The sequence below is a fragment of the Hippopotamus amphibius genome, chromosome 9 (assembly GCF_030028045.1).
Source record: "Hippopotamus amphibius kiboko isolate mHipAmp2 chromosome 9, mHipAmp2.hap2, whole genome shotgun sequence".
Classification (NCBI taxonomy): domain Eukaryota; kingdom Metazoa; phylum Chordata; class Mammalia; order Artiodactyla; family Hippopotamidae; genus Hippopotamus; species Hippopotamus amphibius.
Window position 1 is genome coordinate 74,626,122 of NC_080194.1, and position 17,645 is coordinate 74,643,766.

General features: G+C 51.5%; 1 protein-coding gene across 5 annotated transcripts in view; it reads right to left on the bottom strand.

The window, feature by feature from the left end:
• Positions 1-7,242, bottom strand: part of DGAT2 (diacylglycerol O-acyltransferase 2) — a 32,068-nt gene extending 24,826 nt beyond the window's left edge. The window contains exon 1 of one of the 5 annotated variants that reach the window (XM_057750061.1): positions 7,002-7,242. In XM_057750061.1, coding sequence (XP_057606044.1) covers positions 7,002-7,041 — 40 coding nt within the window. In that variant the 5' untranslated portion in view covers positions 7,042-7,242. Of the gene's footprint in view, positions 1-4,672; positions 4,892-6,942 lie in introns of those variants that run through there. The other 4 variants (XM_057750063.1, XM_057750064.1, XM_057750066.1 and 1 more) reach the window with 4 other exon arrangements.
• Between the last annotated feature and the right edge of the window lie 10,403 nt (positions 7,243-17,645).

Genomic DNA, 17,645 nt, shown 5'->3' on the forward strand with positions numbered 1-17,645 from the left:
CTGGGGAATCAGGAGGGAAAGGTCTCCTCTAGCTGGAGGGATCACAGTTAAGGGCAGGGGCAATGGAGGAAGGTTCCAGAAGGAGGGAGAGAAGGGTGGAGGCCAAACATTCACATTCATTCAGCAAGTACTTTCTAAGTATCCTTTACAGGCCAGTCTAGGCGCTGCACCAGGGTGGGAGCCGCCAGACCCTGCCTCACCTCTGCCTCCTGGGCTCTTGTGGGAGGTGGTGCTCTGCCCTGGGGCTGCCCACCTCAGCAATGGCTGGGGAGACAGGGCTGTGAACAAGTAGGCACAGAGGGTAAGTCAGGGCTGGGGAATCCATGGGAGGTACCCAGCTGGGCTGGTGGATATTCTCAGTGATGGATCAGGTGAGATATAAAGGTGCCAGGCTGACGCGAGGGAGCTGCAGGGTCAGGACCCCAGGTACTGGAGTCCTGTGAATGGCACTGGCAAAGGCCTGGAAGGGAGAGAGAGCACAAGTTTGAGGAATTAACTGCAAGTAGTTGAACCAGGCTGAAGCATAGCGACTGTGTGAATGGGTGAGGCTAGTTGAGAACGTGCAGGGGGAGCGAGCCACGGAGGACTGCAAATGCCAGGCCGAGGAGCCCTGGGCGCCACCCTGAAAGTAAAGAAGGTTGCTGCCCAGTCCTCCCGTTCCCTACACCAGCTTCAGCTGGTGTCTCAGGGAAACTAGTCAGCCATTTACCTGATCCCAATACACTGGTGATCTCTTTTCTGGAAAGACTAATAATCTCCCCTTTAAGGGTTAGGTGTTCTTTAAGCAGGTAACCTTAAAGCAAATTAGGTGTCCTTAAAGCAGGGCCCACTGGGACATCTGACCCAAAGGGGAAGCCAGCACACATTTATGGTGGGTGTGCTGGCTGGAAAGCTCTTGGCTTGCCCGTCATGACCCTGCATGGGCTCAGTGCATTCCTCAGCTGGTCCCCAGGGCCTCCTACAGAGCATCTTGGCAGGAAGCCAAGCATCCTAAGTATCCGCAGATACGCTGGGACCTTGGGCTTCCTCCTCCGCTCTCTAGGTCTCAGTTTCCCCAGTGGCACTCATTAGGGGTTTGGGTTGGGTTAGCTGAAATCTGAGATCTTGACAACTTGAGCCTTCTGTGCTCTGCTCGACTCTAGTAATGATCTTACAACCCACAAAAGATCCCCCTAAAGAGACTATAAGCCCCTCCTTGGGCTGCTCCAGAGGTCTGGATTTTCAAGCATTTGGTTCTCATGAAGTAGGGTAGGGTCCTGTGAGGTGAGGTCAAGGAAGTGGGGTTCTTAGGATGCCATGTTCCTGAGACTCTGGAACTGCAACCAGGACCCTGGAAGTGACTGCTAAGGACCCCAATGACCTGCTTTCTCTACCCCCATCTTCTGATACATTAAAAAAATAGCTACTGAAGTGGGAGGGGTTGCCATGGCAACACCACCAGCTTGTGGGTATGTCACCACCGAGGAGTCCTCAAAATAGGCCCTTATCACAATACACGCACAAGCGGTGGCGGGGAGTTAAGTTCTTCTGGGGCACTTACCTGGGCCCTACGCAGGACATGAGCCCATTTTTACAAGGATAAGTTGAGGACAAGAATGAGTAGGAGACTGACCCCCAGGATCCCGCAGCTATCAGGGGGCATGATCGGAATCATATTTCTGCAGCAGAGCTGGAATGAACCCAAGGGGGCTGCCTTATGCAGCCCTCCTTACTGTACAGACGAGGAGGCGGAGGCCCCAAGAGGTTGGGGTCTTGCCCAAGGTCACAAGGGAAGCGGATGCAGAGTGAGCCTCCTAACCACTAAATCTGCTCTAATAGTAAAATGAATTCACATTTCCTGCTTCTGTCAATTTGCCCAAAGGGTTTGTGGGTTCAGCTTCCTTGAGTTGGCACCATAACCTGGGGAGATATTCTTATCACGCATTTGCCCATTTTATAGAGGAGGAGACTGAGACGCCTAGCCCCAAGCCCTCAAAACTGCCAGCAGCAGCTCCATACCCAGGAGGCTCCAGAAGTGGTAGAGGCCAAGAAACGCTGAGTGTACCAGGTGCCTCTCCCAGGAGCTCTCAAATCTCCACCCCCAACCCCTGCAGGGAGCATAAGCAAGCCACCGCAGGCCTGGGTGCCGCATCTGCTGTCTCCCTTGTCTCTCAGCACACCAGGACCTCAGCTCAGGTTGGCAGCCCAGTGGCCCTGCAGTCAAATTTCCCTCGCACCCACATCTCATGCCTCCATTTACGCTGGTCCCCGTACCTGAAGGTTCTTGCCTGTCTTGATAACACCTGTTCATCTTTCAATACCCGGATTGACTGTCACCTCTTCCAGGCAGCCTTCCCTGACCCCAGGGTGATTTAGCTGCCCAACCCTCACCTCCGGGCCTCCACAGTTCCCCGTGCTTCCTTCCCCGTGACTGCGTGGGTCCCTGTGCACTGTCATCCCCCCCGTCTCACTTCCTCAAAGTCAGGGCCCAGGGATTGACCCACGTGCAGCACAGAGTCTGACACACGGAGGTGCTCCATCAATAACTAAAGGGCCCACACCCGAGTCCCCACGGTGAGACGCCTTCCTGGATGCCCCCGAGCTGAGTCTGCCACTCTCCATAGCGCTGGAGACTGTGGCACGTGTCGCACAAAACGAATGACGAGGACGAAGAGGTGAGTCACAAGTTAGTTTAGGAAGCTCCTTCCATTCATGTTAACCTAAACCCTCACATCCTTGAGAGTCTGAGATTTTCTGATCCTATTTTCCATTTAGGGGGAGTGAGATCCCCACAGGAGAAGTGAGCCACCCAGCCATGTCCCTTCCCTCAAGGGAAGCCAGGGCTGAAATCTCGGCTCTCCGGGGCTTCTAAGCCCTGGAAGCAATGAGGGGCACTGTGGTGAGCACCGCCCAGCCCCAGCACTCAGCCCTGGAGCCAGCTGCTCAAGAGACTGCGGTGTCTCCAGAGCAGGGAACAGCTGCACCCACAGCACAGCTGGGCACAGAGGAGGCCTGAGGAAGGACTGTGGAATCACACTGAAGCCAAGAGCAGGGCTTCCTGCCAAGAGGAAGGAGCAGCGCTCAGGAGAGCTGAGGTCCCATTAATGAGTCATTCATTCAACAAATATTTACTGAGCACCTACTACACGCCAGGCACCGTGTTAAACGCTGCAACAAACACTGAGAAAGACAGACAGTGTGTCCCTGTTTCCAAGGGGCTGACATTCCTCTGGGAGAGACATCACCTAAACAGATAAGTACACAGGAGAATTTAGGTAATGAGAAGGGCTATAAAAAATAAAACAAGATGGGACAGCACTCCAGATGGTGTGGTCAGAAAAGGTCTCTGAGAGGAGACTGAGTGCTTGGAAGCCAGCCATGCAGTGACCTGGGCAGAGGGCAGCACATGCAAAGGCCCTGAGGTAGGACTGAACTAGTGGGAATGCTGGGGGAACAGGAAGTCCCCTGGCAGTTCTGGAGCAGGACATGGTAGGAGAGGAGATGGTGAGGCGGTGAGGATTGCTCTCAGGGGCTCCACAGCCACAAGGAGGAGTTTGGAAGGTTTGGAGTATGATGAGGGGCAACTGGCTGTTCCCCTGGCCTCATAGCTCTGGGGCTCGTGGTGCATTTTACCCACCAAGGCAAGCCGAAGGAGTTTCCTGAAAAAGGTTGGGAAGGGGTGATCTGCCACCCCCATCATGGTCTGGGAGCAACCTTCACTCTTTCAAGAAATGAGCACCTACCGTGGCCAGAGCCCTGCACTCAGCTCTTCACAGCTTCACCACACTTCTCTCTTGGTTTAAGGTGGCCAGTGACTGGGAGATGGATCTGGATTCTAACCCTGGCTTTGATAACCCAGGTCCAGTCCCTTCTCTCTGGGCCCCTCAGTGTCCCATCTGTAACACGAGGGCAGCGCCAGATCCAGCACTCCCAGAGGGCTGTGATTTTATGACTCAAGGACTTGCGGCTGAATTCAGGGATGGGAGGATGGGGGTGGGGCAGGATTTCCATATGGGCCACTGAGTCACCTAGCCTGCTAATAAAATATTACTCTTGGCCCTCCTTTCCCAGCCCAGAAGAGCCCTCGGTAGCACAGATAGCCACAAAGTGGCATTTGTGCATTTGGGGAAGCGGTGTAGGGGAGGGAGAAAGCTATAAAGAATTGGAAGAGAGGGGAATATGAGACCAATGCTCTCATCCTATGATTTAGGACTGGGTTAGGTGACTGCCAATCCTTAGTTCCAGAGTTAGCCTCCAACAATCCAGCCTCTTAGTTTCACTCCTACCAAGCTCCTGCTTGCACACTCCCAGTGATGGGTAGCTCCATCCCCACCCACACCAAACCGGTTGCTGCCCGCAACAGCTGTCAGAAAGGACTCCTCCATTACATCAAACCTGCCCCCCACGATGCCACCCCTATTCCTGGCCTTGTTTTTCAGAGCCACACAGAGCAAATCAGCTCAGAATTTTACTGGGGCTGCCACCTTTCATGCTGGGTCCTGTGGTGAACCCTAGGGACACAGGTAGGCATCAGAGGGCTCTGACCGGAAGAGCCCCACATCCAGGGGCAAAGGCAGGGATGCAGATATGACTAACTCTGCATTCTCCACCCCTGGCACAGGTAAATCCTTCAGATATTAGAAAATACCAACAGAGACTCCTGTCTCCCCCCACATCCCCAGCACACACTCACCTACCCATGCACCCACAGCTGGTCTTTTCTTTGGGCCAAGAAACCAGACACCAAGATATCTATTTCAATCTCACCCATCACAGGTCTTCCCTTCACAGAAGCAATGGTCTTTCCTTGAATACCACCACTGACAGGGTGTTCACCACCTCCCAACAATGGAATCTGATCGGCAGAGGCAAACCAGGCCACGGGGGAGTGTCTTCAAAGACCAAGGATGTAGAAAGCAGGTCTAATGGAGATGCGAGATAACACAAGATTTGCTTCAGCAACCTCCCTTCCCCACCCAGTCTTTCACCAAAGTGGAGTTCAGACAGCTAAAGCGATTGGTTTGCATTTCATACCAGCCCTTGCTCCATCCCATGATGGAACTGTTTGCAGCCAGTTGTTTTCTTTTTTTCCTAATATTTTCAAGACCTGATAACAACATGGAGAAATGCTCCTGATAGGACAGTAAGTGACTTGCTCAAAATCATCCACTGGAAGTCCTCCTGAACAACAAATTCTAGGTCAAAAATAAGGAACTCAGGGTTGCCTGCTCCTGGCAGATAGAGCTCACACCCCGTGGACAGCAGAGGTGAGGGCAGGGGATCTCCAGGAAAGACCACCACAGAGAGCATCCCTATTCCATTCCCGGCAGACAAAAGCATTTTTAAAAGCATGAACACAGGTAGGTCCCTTCCATCCCTTGTTATGGGCATTAAATGGCACATTGAATGGACAAGCTCTTTTAAGTGAGAGAAGGGGTTGTCAGAGGCTGTCGGGCCGGGTGCATAGGGCACCTCAGGCTACTTGTCCCCAAGATGGCTCAGTCCCTCTCCAAAGGCAACGAGAGCACCCAGACCAAGCGGGGCAGATAATCACACCAATAGTCACACAGGGAACAATGCCAATGCCCAGGACATGGGTAGACTGTGATGCAGCTCCAGGGTGGTTACCTAGCAGCCACTAGAACATTATAAATGATTTGGAGTAACAGAAGGAGATACTCATGATTTAACACTAAGAGGGTGAAAACAGGATTCAGAACCATACCTACATCATGCCATTACCTTTATCTAAATAATGTGTACAAATAAGATCATAAAGAAATATACTAAAATGCTACTAGGAAGCTATCTTTGGATAGTCAATTAACCAGCAATTTTTGATTTTCTTCCTGTTTTTCTATATTTTTCAAAATTCCAATGTTTTAATTCATGTTTTATTTTTATAATGAAGGTGGGTGGAGTAGGCTATTGTTAGTTACTAAAGAAAAATCCTAAGTAGGAGAGGTTAAGCAAGCAGAATAAAGACTTAGGTGAGGGGAGGGAGGATTCAAGCAAGACAGACACACAGACCAGGACAGCTGTGAGGATGTCCCAGGGTCTCCTGGATTTGTATTTAATCCCCTGGCCAAGGCACCTGTTAAGGAAACCTTGGATGGGTCATGCCTCCTTCCACTTCAGTTTCTCCAAGTACAGGTGAGAAGTGGGGGACATGGAAGGGATGCTCTTCCTTGAGTGGGAAAAGCTCTGGAGTTTGATCTCAACTCTTTGAATGAGTTGAGATCAAACTGTCCCACCTTCTAAGTGTCCAGGCTCACAGTGCTGCTAAGTGGGCTCTCAAGCCCCGGTTTAAGGATGGGTGTGGGGCAGATGGCAGTGTGGGTACACCTGTCCCAGCCAGGCATGTTCCCTGTCTGATGGCTGTTTCAGGGGACTGCAAAACCCTTACCACTCTGCCCCCATCCAGTGCCTCACAGCTTGATCCACCAAGTGAGGAGAGAAGGAAGGAACTGCCAGGGGCCAGGAGCAATGCTGGGGGCTGGAGAGGAGTTCTCAGGTATCATCCCATCTCACAGGTTGGAGAAAGAGAAGTGATGTAACAGAGGTCCCCAAAATTGATGAATGCCACAATGAAGACTGCACTCACGTGACTACCATGCTAGGTTGCCTGGATCAGAGCAGGTAACCATATTCTAACCTCATTTCAGACCCAGATGAGCTGGGGGGAAGAATGGGCGTGGCAGTGGGGGAGAGGGCAGCAAGCCGTCCTGAAAGAAAAGAAAGGGGTTGGGACCTCAGCCCGCATAGCGGCCTGTCCTCCAGCAACGTGCCCCAACTATACCAACACACTGCTACCTGCCTTAGAGCCCTTCATCACATCCTTTCCTGAAAACCTTCTTGCAGCGGCATGGCCCCAGGAGGAGGGCCGCAAGGCCCTGCAGACCCTGGGGTGTGACAGCTCATCTCCCAGACCCAGGCCCTTAGCCCAGCTCCGACAGCCCTCACCGGACAGCATGGCTCCTCAGTCAGAGCTCTCCCTCCAGGCAGCTGGGCCCGACGCTCACCTCGCAGGACCCCGGAGTAGGCGGCTATAAGGGTCTTCATGGCGAAGCCGGTGCAGGTCGGGGCCCCGCGGGAAGCCGCCTGACCCCGCGCCCCTGGCCCATGCCCTGGCGCCGAGCACGGGAGCGCGGGGGCGGCTACGGCCGGGGGAGCAGGGCGCCGGCGGCCCGACGGGTCCGAGCAGCGGCCGAAAGTTGAGCCTTGGCCACGGCCACGGCCACGGCCACTGCGCCCTTGGCTCGGAGCGCGGCACTTTGTAACCTCATAAGGGGGCGGGGCCGACGCGGCATGGGCGGGGCCGGCCGTTCCAACAGCGGCCTCACCAGCTCCGTGGGGGTGGGGGATCGCCGGGCTCCGCTGCGCGCGGGAGGGCTGGGCTGGGGCCCCTGCTCCGCCCCGGCGCGCGGCCCGCGGAGCGGAGTCCTCCTTGCGAGGGGCTGCCTGGGTATTCCTGCCGCTCCCTCCCCACTGGCCCTCGCCGCTCCCCCGCGGCGGTTGGTGCAGCCCGGCAGCAGGCGCTTGGGCCAGGATCCCCGGCACGTGCAGGCCAAGCGGGGGCGAGTGGAGGTTTGTGTTTTCCTTTGGGCTGGGACTCGCCTTGGCTACAGATGCTGAGGTTCCGCCTCTGATTGGTGGTTAGTTAAGTAGGGGTGGGCTCCTAAACCCCTCAAGCTGCCTCTACCTTTCCATCTGTTTCTCTGGAAATCTGACAGAGCATCTATACACTGCTGAGTGCTGGGGACCCAAACCGGTCAGTCCTGGCCCTGCCCTGGGGGTGCTCACGTTGGTGAGAGGCAGCCACACGCAGATGCTGGCAGCAATGCTAGGGCAAGAGAGAAACTTCTGGCTGTAGACCTAGAGGAGAGAGGTCTTTCCTTGGGCTGGGGGCTGGGGCTGGGGGCTGGGTGCACTTTCCAGAGAGGTTAGTGCACAGCAGAGCTGGAATCAGATAGACCTGGAGTCCAGTTTTGCCCCTCCCTTTCTTGAATCTCAGTTTCCATATCTGTACAATGGGAACAGTAGCACTTATTTTGTGAGGTGCTTTGAGAACTAAATGAGGTAAAGTTAAAAAATAGCCTAGTATAGTGCCAGGCACATAGGAAGTGTTCCAAAATTATTTTCATTTCCCTCTGATGAGTAGTTTTGTAGATGGAAGGTGTGAGGGTAAGGCATGAAGTCTTAGAAAAGGCAGTATGTTTGGGGCAGGGTTAGGACATCTGGAGTGGCTAGAGCCCAGGCAGCTGTGGGAAATGAGGCTGGGGCTAGATCTTAGGAAGGTTCTTGACTGTCGCTCTTGAGACAGGGGATAGCTTTGAGTAGGGAAATGACAGTGGTCAAATATATATATTAAAATAAATAAATTTATTTATTTATTTATTTTTGTCTGTGCTGGGTCTTTGTTGCTGTGCACAGGCTTTCTCTAGTTGTGGCAAGTGGGGGCTACTCTTTGTGGTGGTGCTCGGGCTTCTCATTGCGGGGGCTTCTCTTGTTGCAGAGCACGGGCTCTAGGCACTCGGGCTTCAGTAGTTGTGGCACACAAGCTCAGTAGTTGTGGTGCATGGGCTTAATTGCTTTATGGCATGTGGGATCTCCCTGGACCAAGGTTTGAACCATGTCCCCTGCACTGGCAGACAGATTCTTAACCACTGCGTACCACCAGGGAAGTCCCACATGAATTTTTAAGAATCCTCCTGCCATAGTGTGGGGAGAGGCTAGAAGCCAGGAGAGCAGTGAGGAGGCTGTGGGAGGGACCCAGGTGAGAGAGAATGATCCCTGAGCTTGAATGGTGATGGAAGGATGGAAAGAAGGCCTGGTCTGGAGAAAAGTGCAGGAAGAGGTGAGATCTACTGGAATTGGTGGAATGACTTATTGGACGTGGAGGGTAAGGGGAGGTGTGGGGCAATAAGGGTGTCAGTGAAAAGCTGGATTCCTTGGGGACAGCTTGAGCAAGCTGGGTGTGGGTCATGGCCTAAGAGGAGAGGGAGTCTCTGCTGTTGAGGTCTTTACCATCTCTTCCTGTCAGAAGTCACAGTTCCAGGGCAGCATGTGACAAATGCCACTGATGGGACCTAGAAACACTGCCATTTGTTTAACCCACTCAAGGCCATAGGAGTAAACCTTGAGAAAAAGTCATGGAGCCCCAAGGCATAAGTTGCCTCAGAGTAGAAGGAAAAGCATTCCAGGTAGAGAGACCAGCATGTGGTGAGCCTCTGATGCTGAAAAGAGCTTGGTGCCTTTTAGGAAACTGAGGGAAAGCTAGAGGCTTCCAGGATTGTGGGGGACAAAGGGGTCTGGTGTGTACAAAGGCTGGGAGGTTGGAACAGGTGTGATGTATTTCTGGGGAAAGAACAGTACAGCAAGGTAGATGCTGAAGGTGCTGTGAATTCTTCAATCCTCTCCCCAGAGGTGTTTTGGGTCCCCTTGGAGGCAGGACTCCTACTGGCCTGGAAGGACCCCATGTCAGTTTGTGTGGCTTTTGTCTGCTCCAGAAGAGTCTCCTGTGGATGGGCCTGAGGCTAGAACACATGGACTACCTACTCTTCTCATAGTATGATGTAGGGGCAGAGCTTGGGCTGGGAGGCAGGAAGCCTGCACTCTGGCCTTTCCTGTCCCACTAACGTGCAGCATGTCCTTAGGCAAGTCACCTTCCAAGCCCAGGTTTTACTTTCTGCATCATGAGATGGAAGTGACAGTTTTTATCTCACTAACTGCACTTGAGTATTTGAGGATCAAGTCACAGCATGTAAAAGGGTGTCACCACTGTGCTCTGGTAAGCTACTGAAATGGCAAGACTTTGGATCAAGACCAAGGCACCTTTGAAACATTCAGACCCCAGGTTCATCTACTTCAGCACATTTTTCCCGTGCATCTTCCTGGGCCCGGCTCTCACTGGGACAGAGAAGGTAATCAGACATAGTCCTTGCCTTCAAGGAGCCCCAACCCGGAGATGGTGTCTCAAAGCCAATGATTGCAGCAAGACAGCCAGGCTGTGATGCAGTGAAATATGGGAGGCTGTGCTGAGTTTAGTCTTTCCTCTGTGCTGTCACTGTCTGCAGTGTTCTACCACTCCCTTGGGCCAGGAGCCTTCTCAGGATCATCAGGAACTTTATCACTCTGTGCCCCAGTGCAGGCCTGGCTCAGATTTGTGGCTCAGTTAACAGTGGACTGACCAGTGAATGAGTACAACAGAGTCATGGACAAAGTGCTGTGGGGGAGCACCAAGAAGGGAATGGTAATTGAGAAGGTTGAGAGATGACAACATTTGCTGCTGGACCTGAGCTGAGGAGTATGATTCTGCCTGGCAGAGGGGAAGGAGAAGGGCTTCAGGCAGAGGCTACAGCCTGGGCAGAGGCCTGGAGGTAGGAACCATGAGCACCCTGATACGGCTGGAGGGAGGACGCGGGAAGAGGGATGCAGGCAGGGGAGGAGGAGGAGATGAGGCTGGAGAAGTTGACTGGACCAGATCTGAGGGTCCTTGTAATTCCACCTGGGCTTCATCCTGTGGGACCGGACCAAAGGAGGGATATGAGCAGGGCACCTTGATTATATGGGAGGGTTAGAAAGATCAGGTGGGTGGGTGGCTGGTGGTGTGGGGGCTTGGGATGGGCAATAAAACCTGGTCCCATTTTGGGCCCCTCACACACATGGGAACATTCACCAAAGGATGCTGAGGCAAGTGCGAGGGCTGAGAGGGGCACTTGCTTCCTTCTGGGTCACCTCACAGAGTGACAGCTCCCTCCCATTGGCTGCCAGCTGCCAAGCCCATGGCTCCTGCGTAAGCTGCCTGATCCACTTGGGCTTGGATGGAAAACCAGACCCAGCATTAGAGTAGCCCAGAGAGGATGTTTCTTGGTGGTTTTCTGTGTCCTGGGACTGTTCTTTCCTGTGCCAGGTGGGATTACAAGGACCTGGCCTATGTGAGCTCACCCAGTCCATGTAGCCACCCTGCCAGGAGTGATTATCACCCTGCTTTGCAGATGAGGTGCGGGGAGGTCAAGGGACTTGTCTCAGGACGAGACAGTGAGTAAGTAGCAAAGCTGGGATTCACACCTAAGTCTTCCTGAGCCACAAGCCCATGTGTTCTCTGCTTCACAAGGCTGGGGTGGGATGGGGGGTTGGTGGGGGTAGGGAGGGGCCACCCCTAACACTGGAACTGCTTAACCAAAGGAAATTCCCATCCTTTCCCTCCTTTAAGCTTCTCTCATAGCCCTGTGAGGTTGTTCCCATTTTGCAGGTGGGAAAGCTCAGAGACTCAAAGAGCTTGCCAGATGACAGTGCTGGGGCTGGGATTTGAACCAGTTCTCATCGCCCAAGGCGAGGACTCGTCTGGGTCAGACTCATTCCCAGTGCTGGGCTCACTTGTAGCGTTGGAGGACAGAGGTGATGGCAAGGGGAGGAGGGCCTGGCATGGCTGTGTGAACTATGCCACATGTCACCCACCTCCTCCTTCCCCAACCAGGAATTTGCCAGGCAGGGTTACTTTGGGGCCTGGAACTCCTTCCCTCCTGGGACTTTCCCTCCCCTTCTAAACCCCTACTGTCCCCCGTCTGAGTGATTTCACCACATGCTGCTTGGCGCTGGGGGCCAGGTGGTGTACAGTCTCGGGTGCCAGGCTGCACTTTATCCTCAGAGAAAGGGGAAGCCATACAGGGTTTTAGCAGGGATGACATAGGTCAGTTTGGGCTTTAGAAGGATCACTGTCCAGGTAAGAACACCTTCGGTGTCACCTCCATGGCACCCTCCCTGACTGCCTCTGCCCTGCATTAGTCAGGTCCCCACAGGAAACAGCATATCTGTAATTGGGTAATTTGAGGAAATTTTAATACAAGGACTGTTTGCAAAGATGTAGGCAGGGTACAGGGAAAAATTCAAGGGATGGTGCGGCACCCCAAGGCCAGTGACATTGTGGGGGCATGTGGCCTGAAGAGCAAAGGGAGGAGGCCAGGTGGAATGGGAAGTGTGTGGAGAGGGCTGCCTGATGGAAACTCTGGCACAGACAACCCACAGTGACCTAGGAAGGTCACTCTCTGTCCCTCCCTTCTTCTGCCAGAATTTCCCAATGGCCAGAGGGCAAAGGAGCCCAGTTATGCGGTCTATACAGAGAATCCGTGCAGAGTTTAGGGTAGAGAAAGGTGGAGAGTGGGTCTGGAGGGTAATGGCCCTAAGAGAACCCTCTCCATCTCTGTGTCCCCATGAGACCCCTAGCTTCTTTTTTTTTAAATTAATTAATTAATTAATTTATTGGCTGTGTTGGGTCTTCGTTGCTGCACTCGGGCTCTCTCTAGTTGCAGTGAGCGGAAGCTACTCTCTGTTGCGGTGCGTGCGCGGGCTTCTCAGTGCAGTGGTGGAGCACGGGCTCTAGGCATGTGGGCTTCAGTAGTTGCAGCACACAGGCTCTAGAGCAGGCTAAATAGTTGTGGCACACGGGCTTAGTTGCTCCACGGCATGTGGGATCTTCCTGGAGCAGGGATCAAACCCATGTCCCCTGCTCTGTCAGATGGATTCTTAACCACTGTACCACCTAGGAAGTCCCAGACCCCTAGCTTCCTTCTTTCACAGCATCTATAACTCAGTGTCTATACACCTGTCCTGCCCAGAAGAAGCTACCTGAAGGCAAAGGTGGAATCAGCGTGCTCTCTGTGTCCCAGTGCCCAACACTGGGCCTGGCCCACAGGAGGGACTTGGCTAATGTTGGAAGGAAGAAAAGAGGAAGGAGGAAGGGAAGGAGAGAGGGAGGAAGGAAGGGAGAGATGATGAGGATGTAGGCTGAACTAAGGTAGAGGTGGATGAAATGTAAGAAGAGAAGAAGGGTGGAGAGATGCTGAGGCCTTAAAATCTCTAGGACTTGGTGGCATGGAGGTAGGACCAAAGCACAAAGAGATAATCGAAGATAGCTTTAGGTTTCAGACCAGAACCTGGGAGCATTGACCTCCAGCTCTAATGCTAGGCCTGGGGGTGGGGGTTCAATAGTGGCCTTTGGCCCTGTCTTATGGGACAGGCCTGGCCAACTGTAGATAACTAGGCCTGAGACCCTTGGGAACCAGCTTTCAGAACAGCCCCTGCCCCATTTTAGTATGTTGCAATATGTACAGAAAGTGCCCCTTGCATCATTCTGTCTGTAAGTTTCTTACTCAACACTCCCAGGACCTTCCTTCTGCAGGAAGCGGGCAGGGAGTAAATCTTCCCTCACACTGAGAGCTCCTTGTGCATGCTTTGTCATCCATCCCTCCCTCTGGCCCACATTTCCAGAGACCCTCCTAGCCCCGTGCTGATCCGGGGGTGCAGTCCTTACTCTCTGGGAGCCTGCATTCTAGAGGAAGAAACAGACACATTAAAAGACAATTACCATGTATGGTGATGGATGTTAACTAGACCTATTGTGACCATTTCATGATTGATATATATATATATATGTATATTGAATCATCATGTTATACATCTGCAATGGATATAATGTTATATGTTAATTATATTTTTTAAAAAGACAATTATTTTTCCGCAGTAGTTTTCCCAGCTTTCCTTAGCAGTGAAATCCTTTCTTCAAATGCAGCCTTGTTTGGAAGCCCACAGGGTTACACAGATGACATGTGATTGTTATTGTGTTCAGGCCTCAGTTTCCCTATGCTCCATCCAGGGGGAAATAAGTAAAACATCTCCTTCCTAGGGTTGTTGTAAGGACTAAAAGAATGAACGACGTGTCCAGCACAGGGCCTAGCGTCTAGTACTTGACAAATGTTATCAATAGAAGAGTTGTGATTAAAAACAAGAATTGGGAGGACAGATTTGCCTGGAGATGGGGCAACCTGTTCAAAGGGCTTTGAACAAACATAATGTGGGAGGAAAGAGTAAAATGCCCCGAGAAACCAGTGAAACTGGAGGACCCTGGGAATGACAGACAGATATCCCAGCATGGAGATGAAAACACACCCAGAGGAAAACAGCAATGTGAGCAAGGGTCCCAGAGAGCAGAGGCCCAGTAAAAGTAGCCTCAGTCAGAGGAAGCTGGAAATGCAGTGTGCTTGACTTAGCTTATGCTTGACTTAGCTTATCTTTGTAAGCAAAGGCCCGTGCAGGCACGGAGATGGGTGAGACTCAACCTTGCTCTCAGGGAACCTGCAATCCGGGAGGCACTCTGAGCACAAATGACTGCAACCCAGGGAGGAAGTTGGAGGGTCAATGAAAGGGGCTTCTGGGTGAATCAGGAACAACCTCCTGGAGGAGGGCGCAGTTGCACTGGGCCAGATCTACCTAAATACACCACTATGCTACTCTCTGCTGCGGTGGTTCTCAAATGTTCCTGTATGTCAGAATCACCTGGAGGACATGGTAAAACACAGTTTGCTGGGCCCTACCCCCAGAGTTTTTTATTCAGAAGATCTGGGATGGGGCTGAGAATTTGCATTTCTAACAAGTTCTTGGGTGGATGCTAAGTTGCTGGTTTGAAGCCCACTCTTGGAGAATCACTGTTGAACTGCTTTGCGCTGAGGAGATGACAGCGTACCTCAGAGAAACTTCAAGAGGCATCTGTAGTCTCTGGGGGGTGATGGGAGGTGATGTTCAGCTGGAGAAGCATTGGGAGATTGGAGGTAGGGTGGAGCGGTCCCTATTTTACCAAAAGGAGAAGCAGCAGCTTTCATGAACCACAGCAGGTAGTAACAGGTGCTAAACTTCAGTGACTATTGTCTGCCAGTTCTGGTCCTAGGTATATTACATCTGTGGCTTTATTGAATCCTCACAATAACCCTATGGAGTAGATACTACTGTAATTTTGCCCCATTTTGCAGTTGAAGAAATGGAGGCACGAAGGTTTAAAAACTTGCCCAGGATCACACAGCTAGTAAGTGGCAGAGCCGGGATTTAAGTCCAGCTGTCCTGGCTTCAGAGCCTATGCTGTACAATAGCTGCAAAGTCCTGGCTGATTCTGAGGTCAGTGGTATACACCGCATACTTTAATGGGTAGCCCTTGAGAGAAGGAAGCATTGGTTATCAGGAGCTGAGGTTGAGTCATCAAGAAGGAGTGATATTAATGCACCATTTCCCTCTCCAGTGGCTTCGCTAAAGTCCCAAGCTGGCCTGGGCCTAAGCCCTTGGGTGTCAGCCTAGTTCATGAGCATGGGGATGACCAGCAGGCCCGTGTGGGCCTGGCCAGGGAGGAGTAGCTGTTCCAGATGCGAGCTAATCCTAGGGTGAGGTTTCCTGGCAAATCCAGGCTCCACTCTCAGCCTGGCCTTGTGGGTTTTTAATTAATTAATTAATTAATTGGCTGTGTTGGGTCTTCATTGCTGCACACGGGCTTCCTCTAGTTGCGGTGAGTGGGGGCTACTCTTTGTTGTGGTGCACGGGCTCCTCATTGCCATGGCTTCTCTTGTTGTGGAGCACGGGCTCCAGGCGCATGGGCTTTCGTAGTTGTGGCACATGGGCTCAATAATTGTGGCTCACGGGCTCCAAAGCGCATTCTCAGTAGTTGTGGTGCACGGGCTTAGTTGCTTCTTGGCATGTGGGATCTTCCTGGAGCAGGGATCAAACCCATGTCTCCTGCATTGGCAGACGGATTCTTAACCGCTGCGCCACCTAGGAAGCCCCTTATGGGTATTTTTTTTTAAAAGAACTTTTATTGAGATACAGTTAACATACAATCAACTGCATATATTTAGAGTGTACAATTTGGTATCCCAATCTCCCAATTCATTCCCCCCCAACCCTCCCTGCTGTCCCAACTTGGTGTCCATATATTTGTTCTCTACATCTGTGTCTCTATTTCTGCCTTGCAAACCGGTTGATTTGTACCATTTTTCTATATTCTGCATATATGTGTTAATATATGATATTTGTTTTTCTCTTTCTGACTCACTTCACTCTGTATGACAGTCTCTAGGTCCATCCATGTCTCTACAAATGTCCCAGTTTCATCCCATTTTACAGCTGAGTAATATTCCATTGTATATATGTACCACATCTTCTTTACCCATTCATCTGTTGATGGACATTTGGGTTGCTTCCATGTCCTGGCTATTGTAAATAGTGCTGCAATGAACACTGGAGTGCATGTGTCTTTTTGAATGATGGTGTTCTCTGGATATATGCCCAGTAGTGGGATTGCTGGGTCATATGGCCTTGTGGGGTTTTGAAATCAGCAACCCACACAAGGATTTTGACACAGAGCATGCAAGAGACAAAGAAGGGTGTAAAGCAAATCTTCTACTTGAGATAAGCCAGATTAAAAGACCCCGAAAGCCAGCAGAAGAGGGTTGAATCTGACCGGATGATGTTGAAGAGGAAGAAATATAGGCATTGGCTAAATGCATCTCAGCCTCTTTCTTTGGTATCCTTGACCTCCCCCAGGCTTTTGGGTTTGGTGGGTTGTGAAACTGAGTAGGGTTGGGATTTCTGATTAGGCTGACCCTCTGTGGAAGGATGCACACATTCACAGGCACGTTTAGAATCATACACACATATACCTCTATCCTCAACAAGCAGGACACTGTTCTCTCCAACTCTGCTGCCCTGGGCCACACTTCCTCCCTTGCAGAGACAGTTGTACTAGACTCTTCACTAGAGCCCCATCTCCAGCCTTGTGCTCCATGCTGACGCCTGAAATGATCTTTGGGAAACACTGTTCAACCATTCTCTCCCTTGGCTCCTAGAGCTCTTAGGATGAGGTCCAAAGTCCTTAACTTGGCATGCAAGGCCTCACGTGATCATGCCCCTGCCACCCTCTCCAGCTTCCCTTCATTCTTCTCCCCACTGCCTTGCTCTGATATGAATTCAGCGCTCTGGTTACATCAGGTCACTTGCTGTGTCCTTGAATGTGCTTTTCCACCTCTGGGTCTTTGTTCACACTGTGCTCTTGAACTGAAGTGTCTTCCCCCCAGCTTCTCTTTTTCCACATCCTGCCCATCCTTCCTATCTATGCATCTTCTTCCAAGAAATCTTTACAAACCTACTTTTTAAAAACTTTCGCTTAAGCTTTAACACTGGGACCTGGGCTGGGAATTTGGAGGTATAAAGGGCAGCGTCCCTGCCTTCTGAAATTTCGTAGCTTAAGTACATAGTTTGGTGAAGCATACCTTTTGGAGAAACAGTTTATAGAACACTTTATCTGTCTAAATTCCTCTTGTCTCAGTCAGAGACAAGGCTGACCCAAAGGTTCAGCACCTCCACCATACCTGGTACAGGGAAGATATCACAAAGAATGTATTGGTTTTCTCAAGGGCAAAGACTGGGTCTTATTCATCTCATTGTCCACTCCCTGACTCTGCAATCATGTGCCATCTGGGCACTTTAAAATATACTGTGGGATCCAGTATTACATCTCATCACTGAATGTTGTCATCATTCATCCATTCACTCAATTATTCACTCATTCAATACATTTATCACATACATGCTGTTTGCCAAGACTTGTGTAAGTACTGAGGAGGAGACCAGAGACTGATGTGAATTGAGCATTGATCTTGTACTTAGCACTGTACATGCATCCTGTTATTTAACCTTCACAACCTTGGAGGTGTGAGTTCACAAGATGAAGAAACATGGATGAAGAAACTGAGGCTTAGAGAGATGATATCTAGTTAGAGGAAGAGCTGGGACTGGAATCCTAGTCAGTCTGATGCCAACGCCCTTGCTTGTTCTAATTCACCTGGGCC